Below are 14,937 nucleotides of genomic sequence, written 5' to 3' on the forward strand. Positions count from 1 at the left end.
TGGGCTTAGCATAAAGCCCATTATATATTACGCCGTTGTGGGTTTACTTTATACACCCCCTCTGTTCCTCGGTTCGTTCTTAAGACATGGATTGAAGTTTTATTTCTTTTCTAACAATCCTCTTGCTTTATCTGGAACCATTTTGCTTTATTATTACTAGTAACTAGATTTTCTATGAAGATTGACTCAGTTGGTAAAGAGTTGACACACTCTTGAGATTGTGGGTTCAACTCTTACAGTTGATGTGAAAACTTCTTTGGTTGGTGATAGATATGTAAGTGCTCGCTGAATCTTGAGGTATGTCATGTACCTAACGAGACCCCATAATCCAACTCATCTAAACTTTATATCAGCAATAAAAAAAAAGGTAATGGGGCTACTTTGGAATGTTTTTTTTAAGGGCTCGTTTTTTTTTTAACAAATATGATAAATCAACACAAAACAACCAACACATACTATATTAATATACGGTAGAAAAAATTATTTTGATGAGAGATAATAACTTATTAGGAGAGAGATACAAATAAAGTCATCAAAACTCAAAGGCATTCAAGTCAAATCTAAACTACGGTGTGTCCTAATTTTGTTTGTGAGTTATCATAACTCTTTTTTTTAATATTGATGATACTTGGTTTCTACCAAAAAAAATGTAAAGTTGGTAAAACCATGTGCTACCTAGGGGAAACTGAAACCAACTCTAGACCTAGTAAATTATATTTTGGGTACAAAAATCCAACAACTTTTAAAATCTTAAATTTGAAAAAATAACCTTTTTTTAATGTGTTAGACCAAAATTGGGTAAAAGAACAAAGCCCTAGGTTTGCCATGTTGTTGAAATCCAAGTGTTTGCCACCAAAGTCACATCTACAGATACAAAGCATCATAGACCCAACAATGGTATTGGATGGTTCCACGCCTATTGATTTGGACAACATGTACTATAAGAGGTTGAAGAAAGAACAACCATGGTTTATTAACTTCAGATCAAACGTTGCTTAATACTATGTTTAATAAAGTTAATAGGGCTTAACTAGGAAAATGGTGGTTCTCAAGGTGAGATTAGGGAACACTGCAGTGTTGTTAATTTCAATTAACTGCACCACATTTCTTCACCTTCCAAAAAGTTTGTCCATATATAGATGCGAATATATATATATATATATATATATATATATATATATATATATATATAGGGGTTTGTTAGAACACACCCACTAATTTTTATGTGGGAGTGTTTTAGCAAAGCTACACCTTAAGGTGTATTTAACCACTTTTTAGTTATTCATTTGCTAAAATACTCCTTCTAAAAAATAAGTGGGTGTATTCTAGCAAATGCCTATAGGATTTGCTAGAACACACCCACTTGTTTTTTTTAGAAGGTGTGTTATAGCAACATACACCTTAAGGTGTATTTATTAACTTTTTAGTTATAATTTGCTAAAACACTCCCACATAAAAATTAGTGGGTGTGTTCTAGCAAATCCCATATATATATATTAGTTGTCATTATTATTACATTTCTTTAGCTCTTTATCCTTTAACTCAAATCAGATGATTTGTCCAATTTTCGACTTGGTGGCCACTTTATTCAAGATGTAGTGGGACATTCTAGAGAATTGTGGACTTTATGGGATAAAAGTTATTGGAATGTTGATCTCAGTTCATTCGTTAATGATTGATTCACATGAAGGTGCAATAGAAAGGAAAAACATTGTGGTTTCTTACGGCTGTCTACGGTCTCTTGCATTAAGATGTTAATGAAAGTGAGTGGATGATTGTTGGCGATTTCAATAGTACCATCCCTATGCATGAGAGGAGTGGTGGGTCATCGATGCACTAGCACAAATATATGGATATGTTCTTTCAAACTGTATCTAAGAGTGACAGTTTGATTGATGTGGGATTCCAATTCATATTCATATTAAGCTTGGCGAGGGACACACGTTTCAATAAACTCTTTTCGATAGGTTACAGTTCACATGGATCCCACCAAATCTTGTGGGTTATATATAATTCTGATTATACTCATGAATTTTAACCAATCAAAGAAAGTGAGTTAAAATATATGTTTTAAAATGAGTATAATTTTGATTGGACTAATGTGAATTTTAACCAATCAAATAGAATGAATTAAAATATATATTTTAAAATGTGTGTTGTTAGCATTAAATTTGTTTGAAGGTAGAGTGAAGTGTCAAGTTGTTGCATATGAAAGTTCAAGATGTTGAACAAAGAGATTTTCAATTGTATCCGAGCGGAGAAGCAGAAGTTATTGATACTCCACTTCTCATACTTTAAAATTTTTTGACACAAACTTAATAAATTTCGACAATAATCAAAATAGTTAAATTCTTTAAAAAAAATCGAAATAGTGAAATTGTTGGCTAATTTTATTTTATATCAAAATAGCCTAGGAGCCAAGATTTCATTCCTTCAAAGATTAAGTTAATTGAATATTTTGAATTATATTTAATAGGTAATTAATACCTTGTGATATCCACTAAAAGTAATTAATTATGTATTTCCAATTTATTAATCATCCAAATTAGTATTGATTAAACTTGTCTCATTTTATTACTCAATTTAAAAAATAAAATAAAAAACTCACAAAGCCCAAGGCTAATGCCAAAATATAATGTGAAATAATTCAAGAGATAAAATAAAACTGTTTGTTACATTGACATCATGTCATATACTATTTTCTACAATACCTACACATATATTAAAATCAGGAGAGAAAAAAACTATATTTTTTAAATAATTATAAAATTTTAAATCGTGTAATCAAACAAATAAGGCAATAGAGAGAAGAATGTCTTTGTATTAACTTAAGACAACGTACTCAAATCCTAATCTGAAAAACTGTTCCTATAACCAAATAATAATTTGACTTTCTCCATTCTTGTTTTGAAAATCTATGAGAAAGGAAATTGAGAACAAAAAAACTTGGAGCAAAAATGAACATACATATTTTTTGACGGAAACAAATAACATATATTTATCTTCTAAACTTCTTAGACGATTTTCTGTCTTTCAGACCAAAGTATTTGTCAACATCATCCTCCTCTCCTATATCTCCTTCGCCCCTCCGTTTCTTCCCTCCGGATTCCTTCATTTTCTACACGAACAAAAAAAATACAAATAGTTAAAATATTAAGAAAGTAATTAAATTAACGCACATAAGAATTCATATTTTCATATCTCCATGTTGGTAATCCTAAGCTGGAAAGTGATATATGTCTAGAAGTAGCCAAAAATATAACTAAGCTCAATGCAAAAATTTACCGTTGCTGCTAATCTTTTGGCTTCACCGACACGCTCTTCCAAAAGCAAAACTTCCTCTTCATTTGCAGGATACTCTGGTAGCTTCTTGCCTGAAAAACACTTGCATTTGTTATTTATAAAGAATTAAAACTAAGAATAAGAATTTCTTGCTCCTTAAAATGTCACTGCAAATACACAAAATAAGCTCCTTACCTATAAGCTTCTCTATCTGAACGTACCACTCCAGCTCATATTGGTTAACAAGGGAAATGGCAACCCCAGAGCGCCCTGCACGAGCAGTCCTTCCAACACGATGTATATAATCCTGCAGGTCACACAAGGTTAGGAATCCGGTGAATACAAAAACTCTCTTTATATGATTTATGGTTTTCTGTTAATTTAGATGTATCTTTCCTAAAATAGCCATGAAATTACTAACAAATTCCTACCATTACATTAAGCCAACAGTGAACTTTGACCAATTATTACTGTAATAAAACATGTCAAAAAAGTATTACGTAACACAACTTACTTTGGAGTTTGTGGGAATGTCATAGTTAATCACCATATCTACTGCTGGGATATCCAGTCCCCTGCTAGCTACGTCAGTACAAAGGAGAATATTGCAATCCCCGGACTTGAACTTATTCAAGGCTCCAAGTCGCTTTGGCTGTCAAAAGAAAGATATTAAATATAAATTAGAGATATTTTGTTGTCATTGGAACACCTACAAACACAAATAATGGGGGGAGAAGCATGACTTCCAAACAAATTACAATTATAATGCATGATATCCAGCACAAATACCTGACTCATATGACCATTAATTGGGATGGCTTTTAAACCGAGATTCCTGAGAATCAAAGCAAGAAGCCGGGTTGAATCACATGTCCGAGTGAACACCATTGATGTACTTCCAGCCATTTCAGAGAGAATGTATACAAGGTAGCAATCCTAGGAAAGAAGCAAGCAATTGACAAACACAATCATCAAAGGTAAAAAAGATAATGGCTGTGATTTAATGAAACCCAAAATGAATGAAATTTTGTTAGTTTCACTCCACATAGGCAATTTGTAAAAAGTGTTCAATACAAACATTTCCTTTATACTATTTACCAAAAAAAGAAAACATTTGCTTTGTAGCCAGAGCAGTCGTCTTTCCTCTGCATCTAACACCATAAACCAATCTTAAATGGTGCTAGAATAAATAAAACACTTTTATTTTGCTAATTCTAGGCCCGTTTGTTTTAGATTTTAAAAAAATAATAATATCATTTTTTATGTTGTAGTTATGTTTGTGTGTAAGCTTCTTCGAAAAATCATTTTTAAAAAAAAGATTTTTATGATGAAAATGAAATAGCTATTTTGATTAGCTTTTGAAGCCAAATATTCTTAATAGAAGAGATTGAAAGAAAAAAAAACATAATTTATGGTATCTGTGTTTTTCAACCATATTAATGAAAATCATAGTTTTACAACTTAGAATACTTTTTCAATCACAATTTATGCTTTTCTTAAAAACTCTCCAAAGAATATCTCCAGATATTTATATTAAAATCACTTTTATTTTAACCTATAACAAACGGGCCTAATATTAAGAAGTTGAATAGCTTAAACAACCTAATATTTCAAACAATTTTTCCCTCAAACAACCTAATATTAAGAAGTTAAATGAAAAATTGATACGAAAATAATTGAAATACAATAATTTTTGGACAAGGGAGAACAGATACCTTATGTTTTGCTGGCAAGAAGCGATATTGTTGCTTTAGCGTGTCGACCGTAGAATACTTGGATGATGTTTCAATCTAAATTGAGTATAAAATTGTGAAAAAGTGTATATAGGTAAACCACAGCTCTTTTTCAAGGAAGATTCTTATCTTAAATTGCAAATGTCAAAATATAATAATAACATTTCCCTTCCCTAAGAGATGAATTATGTTTCACTATAGTCCCCCCTTTTAATGCAAATGAACCCATAAATGGTGGTCGTGGTACTGGTGAACAAACCACCAAAGGACATTTTTCTTTGTGATTTTGAATGTCATAAACAGCTCACTTTTTCTTTTGTTGTGTCCGGGGTTCAAACGCCGGACCTTGCATACATTATGGATTGTCCTTACCAACTGAGCTAAGCTCACGGGGACATAAACAGCTCACTTTGAACACACTGTTTTTGATTTTAAGACAGATGAAACGAATTTTAAAACTCTTATTATCAGAGCTTTGGAATTTCACCCAAAACCTTCATTTTATTCTCTATCAATCTATGTCCCTAAAGTCCATAATTGCGGTTCAAAGAGCTAACTGCCATTTACAATAAAATATGGGAGAAGTAATGTCCCTAAGGGCATCTCCAACGCTAAGATGAAATTGGGTTGCTTGACCCAATTTTGGTAGGGCCATTTGTGCCAAATCATTTTTAAGAAATCTATTGAGATTTCACTTCAACGCTGGTCTCTTATTTTCAACCCAAAAAACAAACAATTTTTCTTTGACACTTTCTCTCTCCAATGCTTTTACAAGCATAGACATGTTCATTTGTGCGCTGCTATCGAGGCATACAAATAGTTTTTTATAAACAAGCAATCCACTCCTGCTGTTGCTTATTTAGGCAACGTTGCTTAGTCTTAAGCAATGAGCAATGCCATGCTGGCGTACTCCAGTGGTATACATGAAATAAGATGTGTGCTTTAGCCTTAAGCAATCAAATGAGAAACTTGCATTAAAGATGCCCTAAGAAGGCAATAAAAATTGACTAAACTGCAATGAATATTAATCTTTCAAGGGAAAGAAGTATAAATTTCCATATGCATAAGCATATTTGTAAGTATTATGGTTGTACCTTCACAGGATTCCTTAAACAAACCCTTTGGAGCTTCTCGACCTGAAATAGCAAGAGTGCAACTTCTTCTATTACAACAGAAACTTCAAAATTTAATAGATTACACAATCAAGCATCTTGTACCACAAGATCCTTAATGGAGAAATTGTGTGTGATTATAACAAAATATAAGAGATTTGACCAAGAATAATATGATCAATTACTCTTTAAAATCTATTCAAAATTTTGTAGAGTTTGAATAATGTTAATTTATGTTCAACTAGAATTAAGCATACAAATAAACTACAATACGGCTATACAAAAGCTGTTAATTTAACAATGTTAGATGCAAAACAGCTTTCTCTAACGGCCAAAATCTAATGATCTCAGAAAATGTAAAGAAAAGAGCTTCATTTGAATATTAAAATAAGATGCCTAGCTAATGCCAAGGGAGAAAAGGGATAAAAATAAATAATATATTAAGTTTACAGAAAATAAACTGACAAATTTACCTTATTTGTCATCGTAGCAGAAAAAAGGAATGTCCTCCGCTCGCGAGGGATCATTCCTAAAATCTCATTAAGTGATTCCTCAAAATCCTCATTCAACAGCCTGTCTGCCTCGTCTAAGACCTGCTCAGAAGGAAGAGAAATCAAACAAATCCAACCACAGATAAGAAACATTTCATTTTTTTAAGTCGGCAAGCATCTGTAAAAGCAAAACACATTTATCTCTATGACATGTTGAAATTCAGCTGCTAATCTTATTTAAACACAACTGCACGACCTTGTAAGATATATAACTATATCAACGCTGAAACATGCATGTCTCATTTTCAACAATAATTCAACTGGTATGATACTTTTTTTTTCAAAAGGCAAATATAGTATAATGCTATAAACCAAGTACGAGACATGCAAAACTAGAACAAAAAGAATTCAACTGGTATCAATTAAAAAAACAAGTTCAAGTTGTCAAATCAGCTCATCAGTTCAGCTACATGAATGCCAATTTCTCCTTCAGAGTTCTAAATAGTATATTGTAGTAATAAAGACTTATTCGTTGAAACAATAAAGGTAGGTGATGAACTTATTGAGGCAAGAAGAAAATTGGGTAGGCCGTTTATGCAGAAATTGATCTTAAGTTATGATGGGCTTTTTGGAAGAGAGAGGGGACTATAGTGTAAAACTAATGATAACATTTTTAAAAAGTGCTTGTATTCCACTAATTCAGATCCCACAGAACAATTTTTCACTTGTGCCTGTCTGCTTTGCCGTAGTCAATTAAACAGGAAAACTTAAAATTTGGTTCATACTACACATGCATTCAACACTTAATTACTGGATGTAAAAATAGAAATTCTTGATTAAATCAAAATTATGATGAAATCATACCAAGTATTTTAATCTAGCAAGAGAAAATCCTTTGGTGTTTTTTAGGTGATCCAAGACACGTCCAGGAGTCCCAACCTTCAAGAGAAAGAAATCGGCATAAATAAATGATAAACAAAATATAAGACTGATGAAGTTAGCAGACTAATAATATTACTAAATCAATATACAATCACAACAGTCAATCTTGTACATGCAAAACCTGCATAAATTCAGTTGTCTCATATTATCTTTATTAAACATTATTTTAACAGCAAATATACTAGAGTACCGGAAGTACCGAGCAACCGCTCAGCAAAACAAAACTCCCAAGAGGGCACCCAAAAAAGAAAACCAGACACCAATATAACACCCACACCCCACCCGCAGAGAAGTTGGAAGGGAACACCCCACACCTGCACCACATCCTGCCTAGAAACCCCCATTCGGAAGAGCTAGCCCCAAAGGGAGATGAACCAAGCCTCCTATCCCAAGATCAGAGACACAGAGACCAAGAAGCAAACTCAGGACCCCGCTCAAAGGCACCCGAACACAATCCCTCCTCAGCCGACTACCGGTCCCAACAGATAGTTGGTTCCACCACCCACTCATAATGGGAGCAAGATGACCATAGTGTCTCCCAAAAAATCAATGCCAAGAGGTAAACAGGATTTTATCAACCAACTGCTCAACATCTAATGTCCTAGCAGAGACCAGATGGACCACACAACTGAATGCCAAATCAACAAAAAACCACGCCTAAACCTCTCTCCCAGGAAAAATACAACACGCTAACTTCCTTCCACAAAAAAAAAAAAAAAAAAAAAAAAAAGATATCATGCTAACAACAATATGAAGGAATATGAGTATCCAGAATAGGACTTTGATTTTTAATATATTATCATAGGCAAATCCCACCACTGTGCAAGATAAATCAAGTATTCAACAGAAAGTTGATTATAATTTCTGAATTCAGATCAGTAAAGAGTTACAAAGGCTGATAAACAATCAAGAATTTAACACATCAATTACTACAAAAACAGAGAACATTTAATCAGTGAAACATGAGTTAATTTTTTATCCATACAAGCAAGACTAGATTTTGGGCATCCCTCACCTATTACCCTAATGCTCTTGACGTACAAGAATAAGCATATGAAATCAAAGCATGCCTACAGCAGTAGTAACACTTACAATAATGTGAGGTAGCTTTGCTATCTTTACGGATTGTTGTACCATGTCAATCCCTCCAACAAGCTACAGAAAAAGGAAAAGATAACAACAATCAAATAAATTGTTTAGTATGCATGTAAGTAACCACCATATGATAAGAGGAAAGAAACTTAAGCTATATAGTGAACATAAAGACATAAAATTCAAGCACAATGAATCACGTCAGAAAAATATATTATAACTCACCACAGCGCACTTGACACCGATTTCAGAACCTAGAGCTTCAAACTGTTCAGAAATTTGAATTGCAAGCTCCCTAGATCAAGAAAAAGGTTAGAACAGAAGAAATTATTAGTTAAATATCAGTGAGATTGAGAATCTGAATTATATGAATATTAAATCCATGATCAGTTATCAAAGTATCTAACCTTGTGGGAGACATCACACATGCAAAAAAATGGTTTGGGCGTGGTGCTTCTAAGAGTGCATGCAATATCGGTAGAGCAAAAGCTCCAGTTTTACCAGAACCCGTTTTGGCAAGTCCAATCAAATCTTTTCCTGTGAATTAAAAAAAAAGCAATTTAATACAGTTTAACTTCAACCATCATTAACTATGCCACTGTCAAGAACTGAAGCAGTAAATATGGGGGAAAATTGTGTGGTTGAAATTGAAATAGAATACTTTTGAAAACAATAATGCAATAACTACGAAAATATAAAAACTATAATACAACAACAACAACCGAGCCTTATCCCGCTAAGTGGGGTCGGCTACATGGATCAAATTATTGACATGTAGAAATTCATGTTCAAAATCGGATTTCGTTGGTATTATATAACAAGGATTATCATTTTTGCAATCATTCTTCCTGTCTATCTCTATTTTACGAGAAAAAGAAAAATGTTATATTTGAAGCATAGATCATATCAAACCTTCTAGTGCAGGAGGAATTGCTTCTATTTGAATCTCCAGTGGAGTCTTCCAACCCACTTTTTCACAAGCTTCCACCAATGACTCGGGTAAGCCGAGATCCTTAAATGATTTCATTTCTTTGTTCTCTTCCTCCATTCTCAGTTTCTAACCTGTAATAAATAAATTTCAATATCAAATTTAAAATTACTTATATGTGGGAAAATTTAAAAGTTAAAACCATCAAAAGTAATAAAACATATGACTAATACATACAAATCAACCTACAATCTTAACAATAAAAATAGGAAATGTCTTTGTCAGATGGTACGACAATCATTTCTAATAATTTTCTGATATTACAACAAGTTTCAAAAATTTGCTTGAACTTTCATGTATCTACTACATCAATGTTATTAAACTCAGATTGACGTCGACTCGGTCATGGCACTTGGTCAATGGATCAACAATCGAACTAGTGGACCACAAGTTGAACCATATGACCTTGTCTTATAAAAAAGTGTCACAAAATTCACATGATAACATGTACATTTCATGCTTGAGAAAATACTACAAAAAACTCATACCATGCCTTAAAAAATCCCACAAAAAAAAATCACCTTAATGCGCGACAAGATACAAACAGCAGACAGAATTGTTGTGCAAAGCAAACAGAATAAATCACCTTTATATTCTTAGACCAAAATGAAAGCCCTTAAGACTTTAAATAAAAAGTACCCATTTTAAATTAGAAAATTTACTCACAATAGAAATCACATTGTTATATAAATAAATCCTCATTAAACATAAGCAGTGCCACTGAGGGCCTGTTTGGATTCGCTTATTTGACCCTTACTAAGACTCTCGAGTTTGACAAACATGATGGTTCATACCTTCATTGTTTTAAGATAAACACCTTATTTGCAGCTTATTGCTTAAGGGTTATTTCTATACTAAAAATAAAATAAAGTTAAGGGACTGTTTGTATTGGCTTGTTTGAGTTTATCCATTGGCATGCATTTTGTGAGATTGTTTGAGAGAACTTATGAAAACAGTTTCAAAAATTCTCCAAGATAGCTTATTCGAAAAGAATTTAGGCCCTATTTGGATAAATAGTTTATTTGCAGTCTTATAGTTATAAGCACTTATGTATAAACTTACCTATGCTACTTATATAGCAAAAGATAAAATAAAGTTAAATTATGTTTGTACATGCTATAAGCTGTTTTCATAAGCTATTTTGGAGAACTAATGAAAATAAGCTAAAAACAGCTTACGAAAAATGTGATAAACTGTTTTCATAAGTTCTCTCAAACAGTCTCACAAAATTTCTACCAATAGATAAACTCAAATAAGTCAATCCAAACAAACCCTCAACTTAATTTTATCTTTTGATTTTGATATAAAATACCTTATACATAAGAGCTAATCATTATAAGCATTTGTGCTATAAGGTGCAAATAATGTGTTTATCCAAATAGGGTCCAAAACAACGAAAGCCTGAACCAATTTTTTGTTAAACCCATTTCAACTAAATTCAAACCGTGTTTGCAAACCTAAATAACTAAACTCAAGATTCTAATTATGAACGGAGAATCAAAAACAATGGAGACATATATTAAACAAATGTGTTATTGTGAATGGAGAGGTTACATAAATTTTGTGAGACTGTTTGAGAGAACTGATGAAAACAGCTTATGAGATTGTTTATAAGATCTTTTCAGCTTATTTTCATAAGTTCTACACTATAGCTTATGAAAACAGCTTGTAGCTTTTACGAAATGTGAATAGAATATGAAGAAACCTGTTAGAGCGTTAACTGTAGCGGAAGATTGAGATTGGTTGCCGGAGAGGAGTGGTTAACTTGCAGTTTGAGCTTCGCGCCGCCGCGGGAGGTGGTGGGTTGGTTATATAGGGTTCACACTGATGGTCTCTGTTCTTGTGTGTAGTTCGTGACTTGGTTCCAAAGGAAGAGAGAATATAAACATGAAAAAGACTATTTTAACCTTTATTTTCTAGTTGTCTCGAGACAAAGTGGTAAACATAACTAAAACTCACGCATATTACAATGTTTTGGTTCAAACTCGATAAAGGTGTCAACTTTAACAATTTTGTCATTGTAGATTGAATGATGCTTCACGGAGCTTTACAAATTAGTATACGTTTATTATTATTTTTTTTGTCAGGTAGTTTAGTGGCTAGAATTCATTAAAGTGAATAAGTGAGGTGTTCGGGGTTCGAACTCCGGCCCCTGCATATAACAATGCATTGTCCCTGCCAACTGAGCTATACTCACAGGGACTTAGTATACATTTATTTATTATTGAATGAGGACGTATTGTGGTCATTCATAATTTTTATATGACCATTTTTTTTACATGACCAATTTAGTCTATGAAAAAATAAAATCTAAAATACTAACATTTTCCTAGTGTGACAAATAACATTTTCCTTGTGTGACAAATTAATCTCTCACGCAGTATAATAGACGGACTAATTTTATAAAAATGTCATAAACTACTTTAAATTTTATTTTTGTCAAAGATTAAATAGGTCCGCACAAATAGTATGAATGATCAAAATAAATCTTTTTTTTAGAGGATGAATTTTCGTTCTTAATTATATTTTGGGTTAACTATTTAAATAGGACATATAATATACCCGAAGTTTAGAAATAGCCTACCTAAAAAAAAAACATAAATTTTACCCCTGTAATTAGAAATTCTATCTATTATGGTCCTCTAGTAGTTTAGTCACACATGAGAGACTAACGTGAAAGGGAATATTGTCATATGATTGTTGCCATGACGTGGCATTTGTTAGACGATTTGCAAATTTTTAACATTCTAAAGACAACTTAATCATGTGAATTTTGATTTTCCTCAACTTTGCACGCATGTTTAGAACATCTTAAAAACTCCATAAAATTTTCAAGTTTATAAACAATGACGAATTAATTATGAATTTTTGTTCATAATTATGAATTTCTCAAAAAAGAAAAAAAACAAGATTAAGTTCAAATGAAAATTACTGAAAAGGATATTTGTTTTTTTTTTTTATACAAGAGAAAAAGATATTTGTTTAATTGAATCAGATTTGGTGAACATGATAACAAATATGTCTTTCCAAGCATTTCAATCAAAAGTATGTATTGTTATCAATAGAAAAAAGTGAATGAAAATAGATTTCTCATTAATGAATTGAGCTAGTACAAGTTGTATATATACATAAATATACATAAAAGCATCTTTATGTTAGCTTATCACGTGTAACCAACATGAGATCACTAACTCTTAATTATCTAATGATTACTTATTACACAAGTAATCATTCTCTAACTAACTACAACCAAACTAAACCAATATAACAATAATGGAGTTAATCGATCTTCCCACTATTCAAATCAATATTTCTTGAATGGAACACAAGGATCACCGACCGATGCAACTTTTTTTGGGGACTATAGTAGGGGGAGCCAACAAATAATGTTAGTAAAAAGTATCCATCAATTTTGTAACTACTTTTTTTCCTTCTATTATCGTTTATGATAATAATTTTTTACTTGAGTGTTGATATGCCTAATACTAGATAGTTAATTATTTTCGTAAAGATATTACATTTTTCAATCTTTTGTTTTTCAATCAATATGAAGGAAAAAAACCTTTGTTTTAATAAAGTGCCAAAACACTTAAATGGCACTATATATATATTAACATTCCTTCTAGATATTTTTCTTTTTAAGAAAGAAAGTCGTTGTATTTCATTAGTTAAAATATTCTAAATACATGAAGGTACATCATCTATAACATGGAGGCTTGGATTGGATAGGGCTGTTTGAACTAACTAAGACTACTAACGAGTAAAAAAATTCATGTCAAGAAGAAAATCGAGTAAAAAAATATATTTAGAAGTTCAATCAAGTGTCATTTTAAAGAAAGAAATTTAATCAAGTGCGATTAATATTTTTGATCTTAAAAATTATAAAGACTCCTTCAAGATATGATTTTAACCAAAAGTAATAACTTTACATTTAATCATAAATTGAGTCAAAAAATTCCTGTCAAAGAGAAATTGAGTCAAAAAATTTATTAAGAAGTTCAATCAAGTGTCATTTCAAAGAAAGAAATTTAATCAAGTGTGACTAATATTTTTTATCTTAAAAATTATAAACAATCCTAGATATGATTTTAACCAAAAGTAATAACTTTATATTTATTAATAAATTGAGTCAAAAAATTCCTGTCAAAAAGAAATTGAGTAAAAATATTTATTAAGAAGTTCAATCAAGTGTCATTTCAAAGAAAGAAATTTAATCAAGTCTAATCAATATTTTTTATCTTAAAAATTGTAAACACACCTTCTAGATATGATTTTAACCAAAAGTAATAACTTTATATTTATTGATAATTGAGTCAAAAAATTCATGTAAAAAAGAAATTGAGTAAAAGTTTTTATTAAGAAGTTCAATCAAGTGTCATTTCAAAGAAAGTAATTTAATCAAGTGTGATTAATATTTTTTATCTTAAAAATATATAATTTTCAAAAGTGTTCTTGATGAGAATAAAATGCTCCCTCAATTCACTTTTACTTATTTTCTTTGTTTTTTTTTGGTACAAACTTTTACTTATTTTCTTCATGTGAATAAAATGCTCTCTCTCGTTCCTATAAGCTTTTAACTCATTTGGTAAGGGATAATGCATTTGTATGCAGGGATCGGGGTTCAAGCCCCGGACACCCCACTTATTCACCTTTAAGGTGAATTTCTCTAGTCGTTGGGCTACTTGACAAAAATAAAATAAAATAAAAGGCTCCCTCTATTACTTTTATGTAAATAAAATTCCCCATATTTTAACATTTACTTGTTACTTTTGTTGAAAATTGTCGTTTAGTAAATAATGATGTTATAAAAAATAAATAATTCCATCAAAATATATTTTTTAAAATTGTGATATGTATAAATAATATGGAAATGATAGGTGGAACAGTCATGTGATAATCATTGCATCGTTGTTTGTTTAAAAAATATATATAATGGGAAATTTAAAAAATGTGGTATGTAAAAAAAAGGTTATATATTAAGATTAAAGTACTATCCTATTTTAACCGAAAGGATTTTTACTATGATCTCTACCAAACAGAGACCAATTTCTTCCCTACGACGAAGTTATGATGATATGAGAAAAACACATAAATTAATGGTGATATCAATAATGCTACAACAATGTCACATAAATTTTCTTGAAAACCATACACATTTTATTAATGGTGATATCATTTTATCAATAATGCTACAACAATATCATTTTATCAATAATGCTTCAACAATGCTCTAAAATATTACAGTAACAATTTGATACATATTATAATAAAAACAGAAACTCAATGAGTGAGTGAAG

At 31.3% G+C, this 14,937-nt stretch overlaps 1 protein-coding gene across 1 annotated transcript; it reads right to left on the reverse strand.

Moving 5' to 3' along the window:
- Positions 1 to 2,793: 2,793 nt before the first annotated feature.
- Positions 2,794 to 11,518, reverse strand: LOC25498396 (DEAD-box ATP-dependent RNA helicase 10). Its single transcript, XM_013593302.3, has 14 exons — positions 11,346 to 11,518; positions 9,565 to 9,714; positions 9,060 to 9,189; positions 8,878 to 8,947; positions 8,653 to 8,715; positions 7,483 to 7,557; positions 6,601 to 6,720; positions 6,110 to 6,151; positions 4,998 to 5,072; positions 4,072 to 4,218; positions 3,797 to 3,934; positions 3,478 to 3,589; positions 3,286 to 3,374; positions 2,794 to 3,118 (listed from the first exon to the last, which is right to left on the reverse strand). The coding sequence occupies exons 2-14, from the start codon at positions 9,698 to 9,700 to the stop codon at positions 2,999 to 3,001; spliced, it is 1,317 nt and encodes a 438-aa protein (XP_013448756.1). The 5' UTR covers positions 9,701 to 9,714; positions 11,346 to 11,518; the 3' UTR covers positions 2,794 to 2,998.
- Positions 11,519 to 14,937: the final 3,419 nt, after the last annotated feature.

Source organism: Medicago truncatula, chromosome 7 (assembly GCF_003473485.1).
Source record: "Medicago truncatula cultivar Jemalong A17 chromosome 7, MtrunA17r5.0-ANR, whole genome shotgun sequence".
Classification (NCBI taxonomy): domain Eukaryota; kingdom Viridiplantae; phylum Streptophyta; class Magnoliopsida; order Fabales; family Fabaceae; genus Medicago; species Medicago truncatula.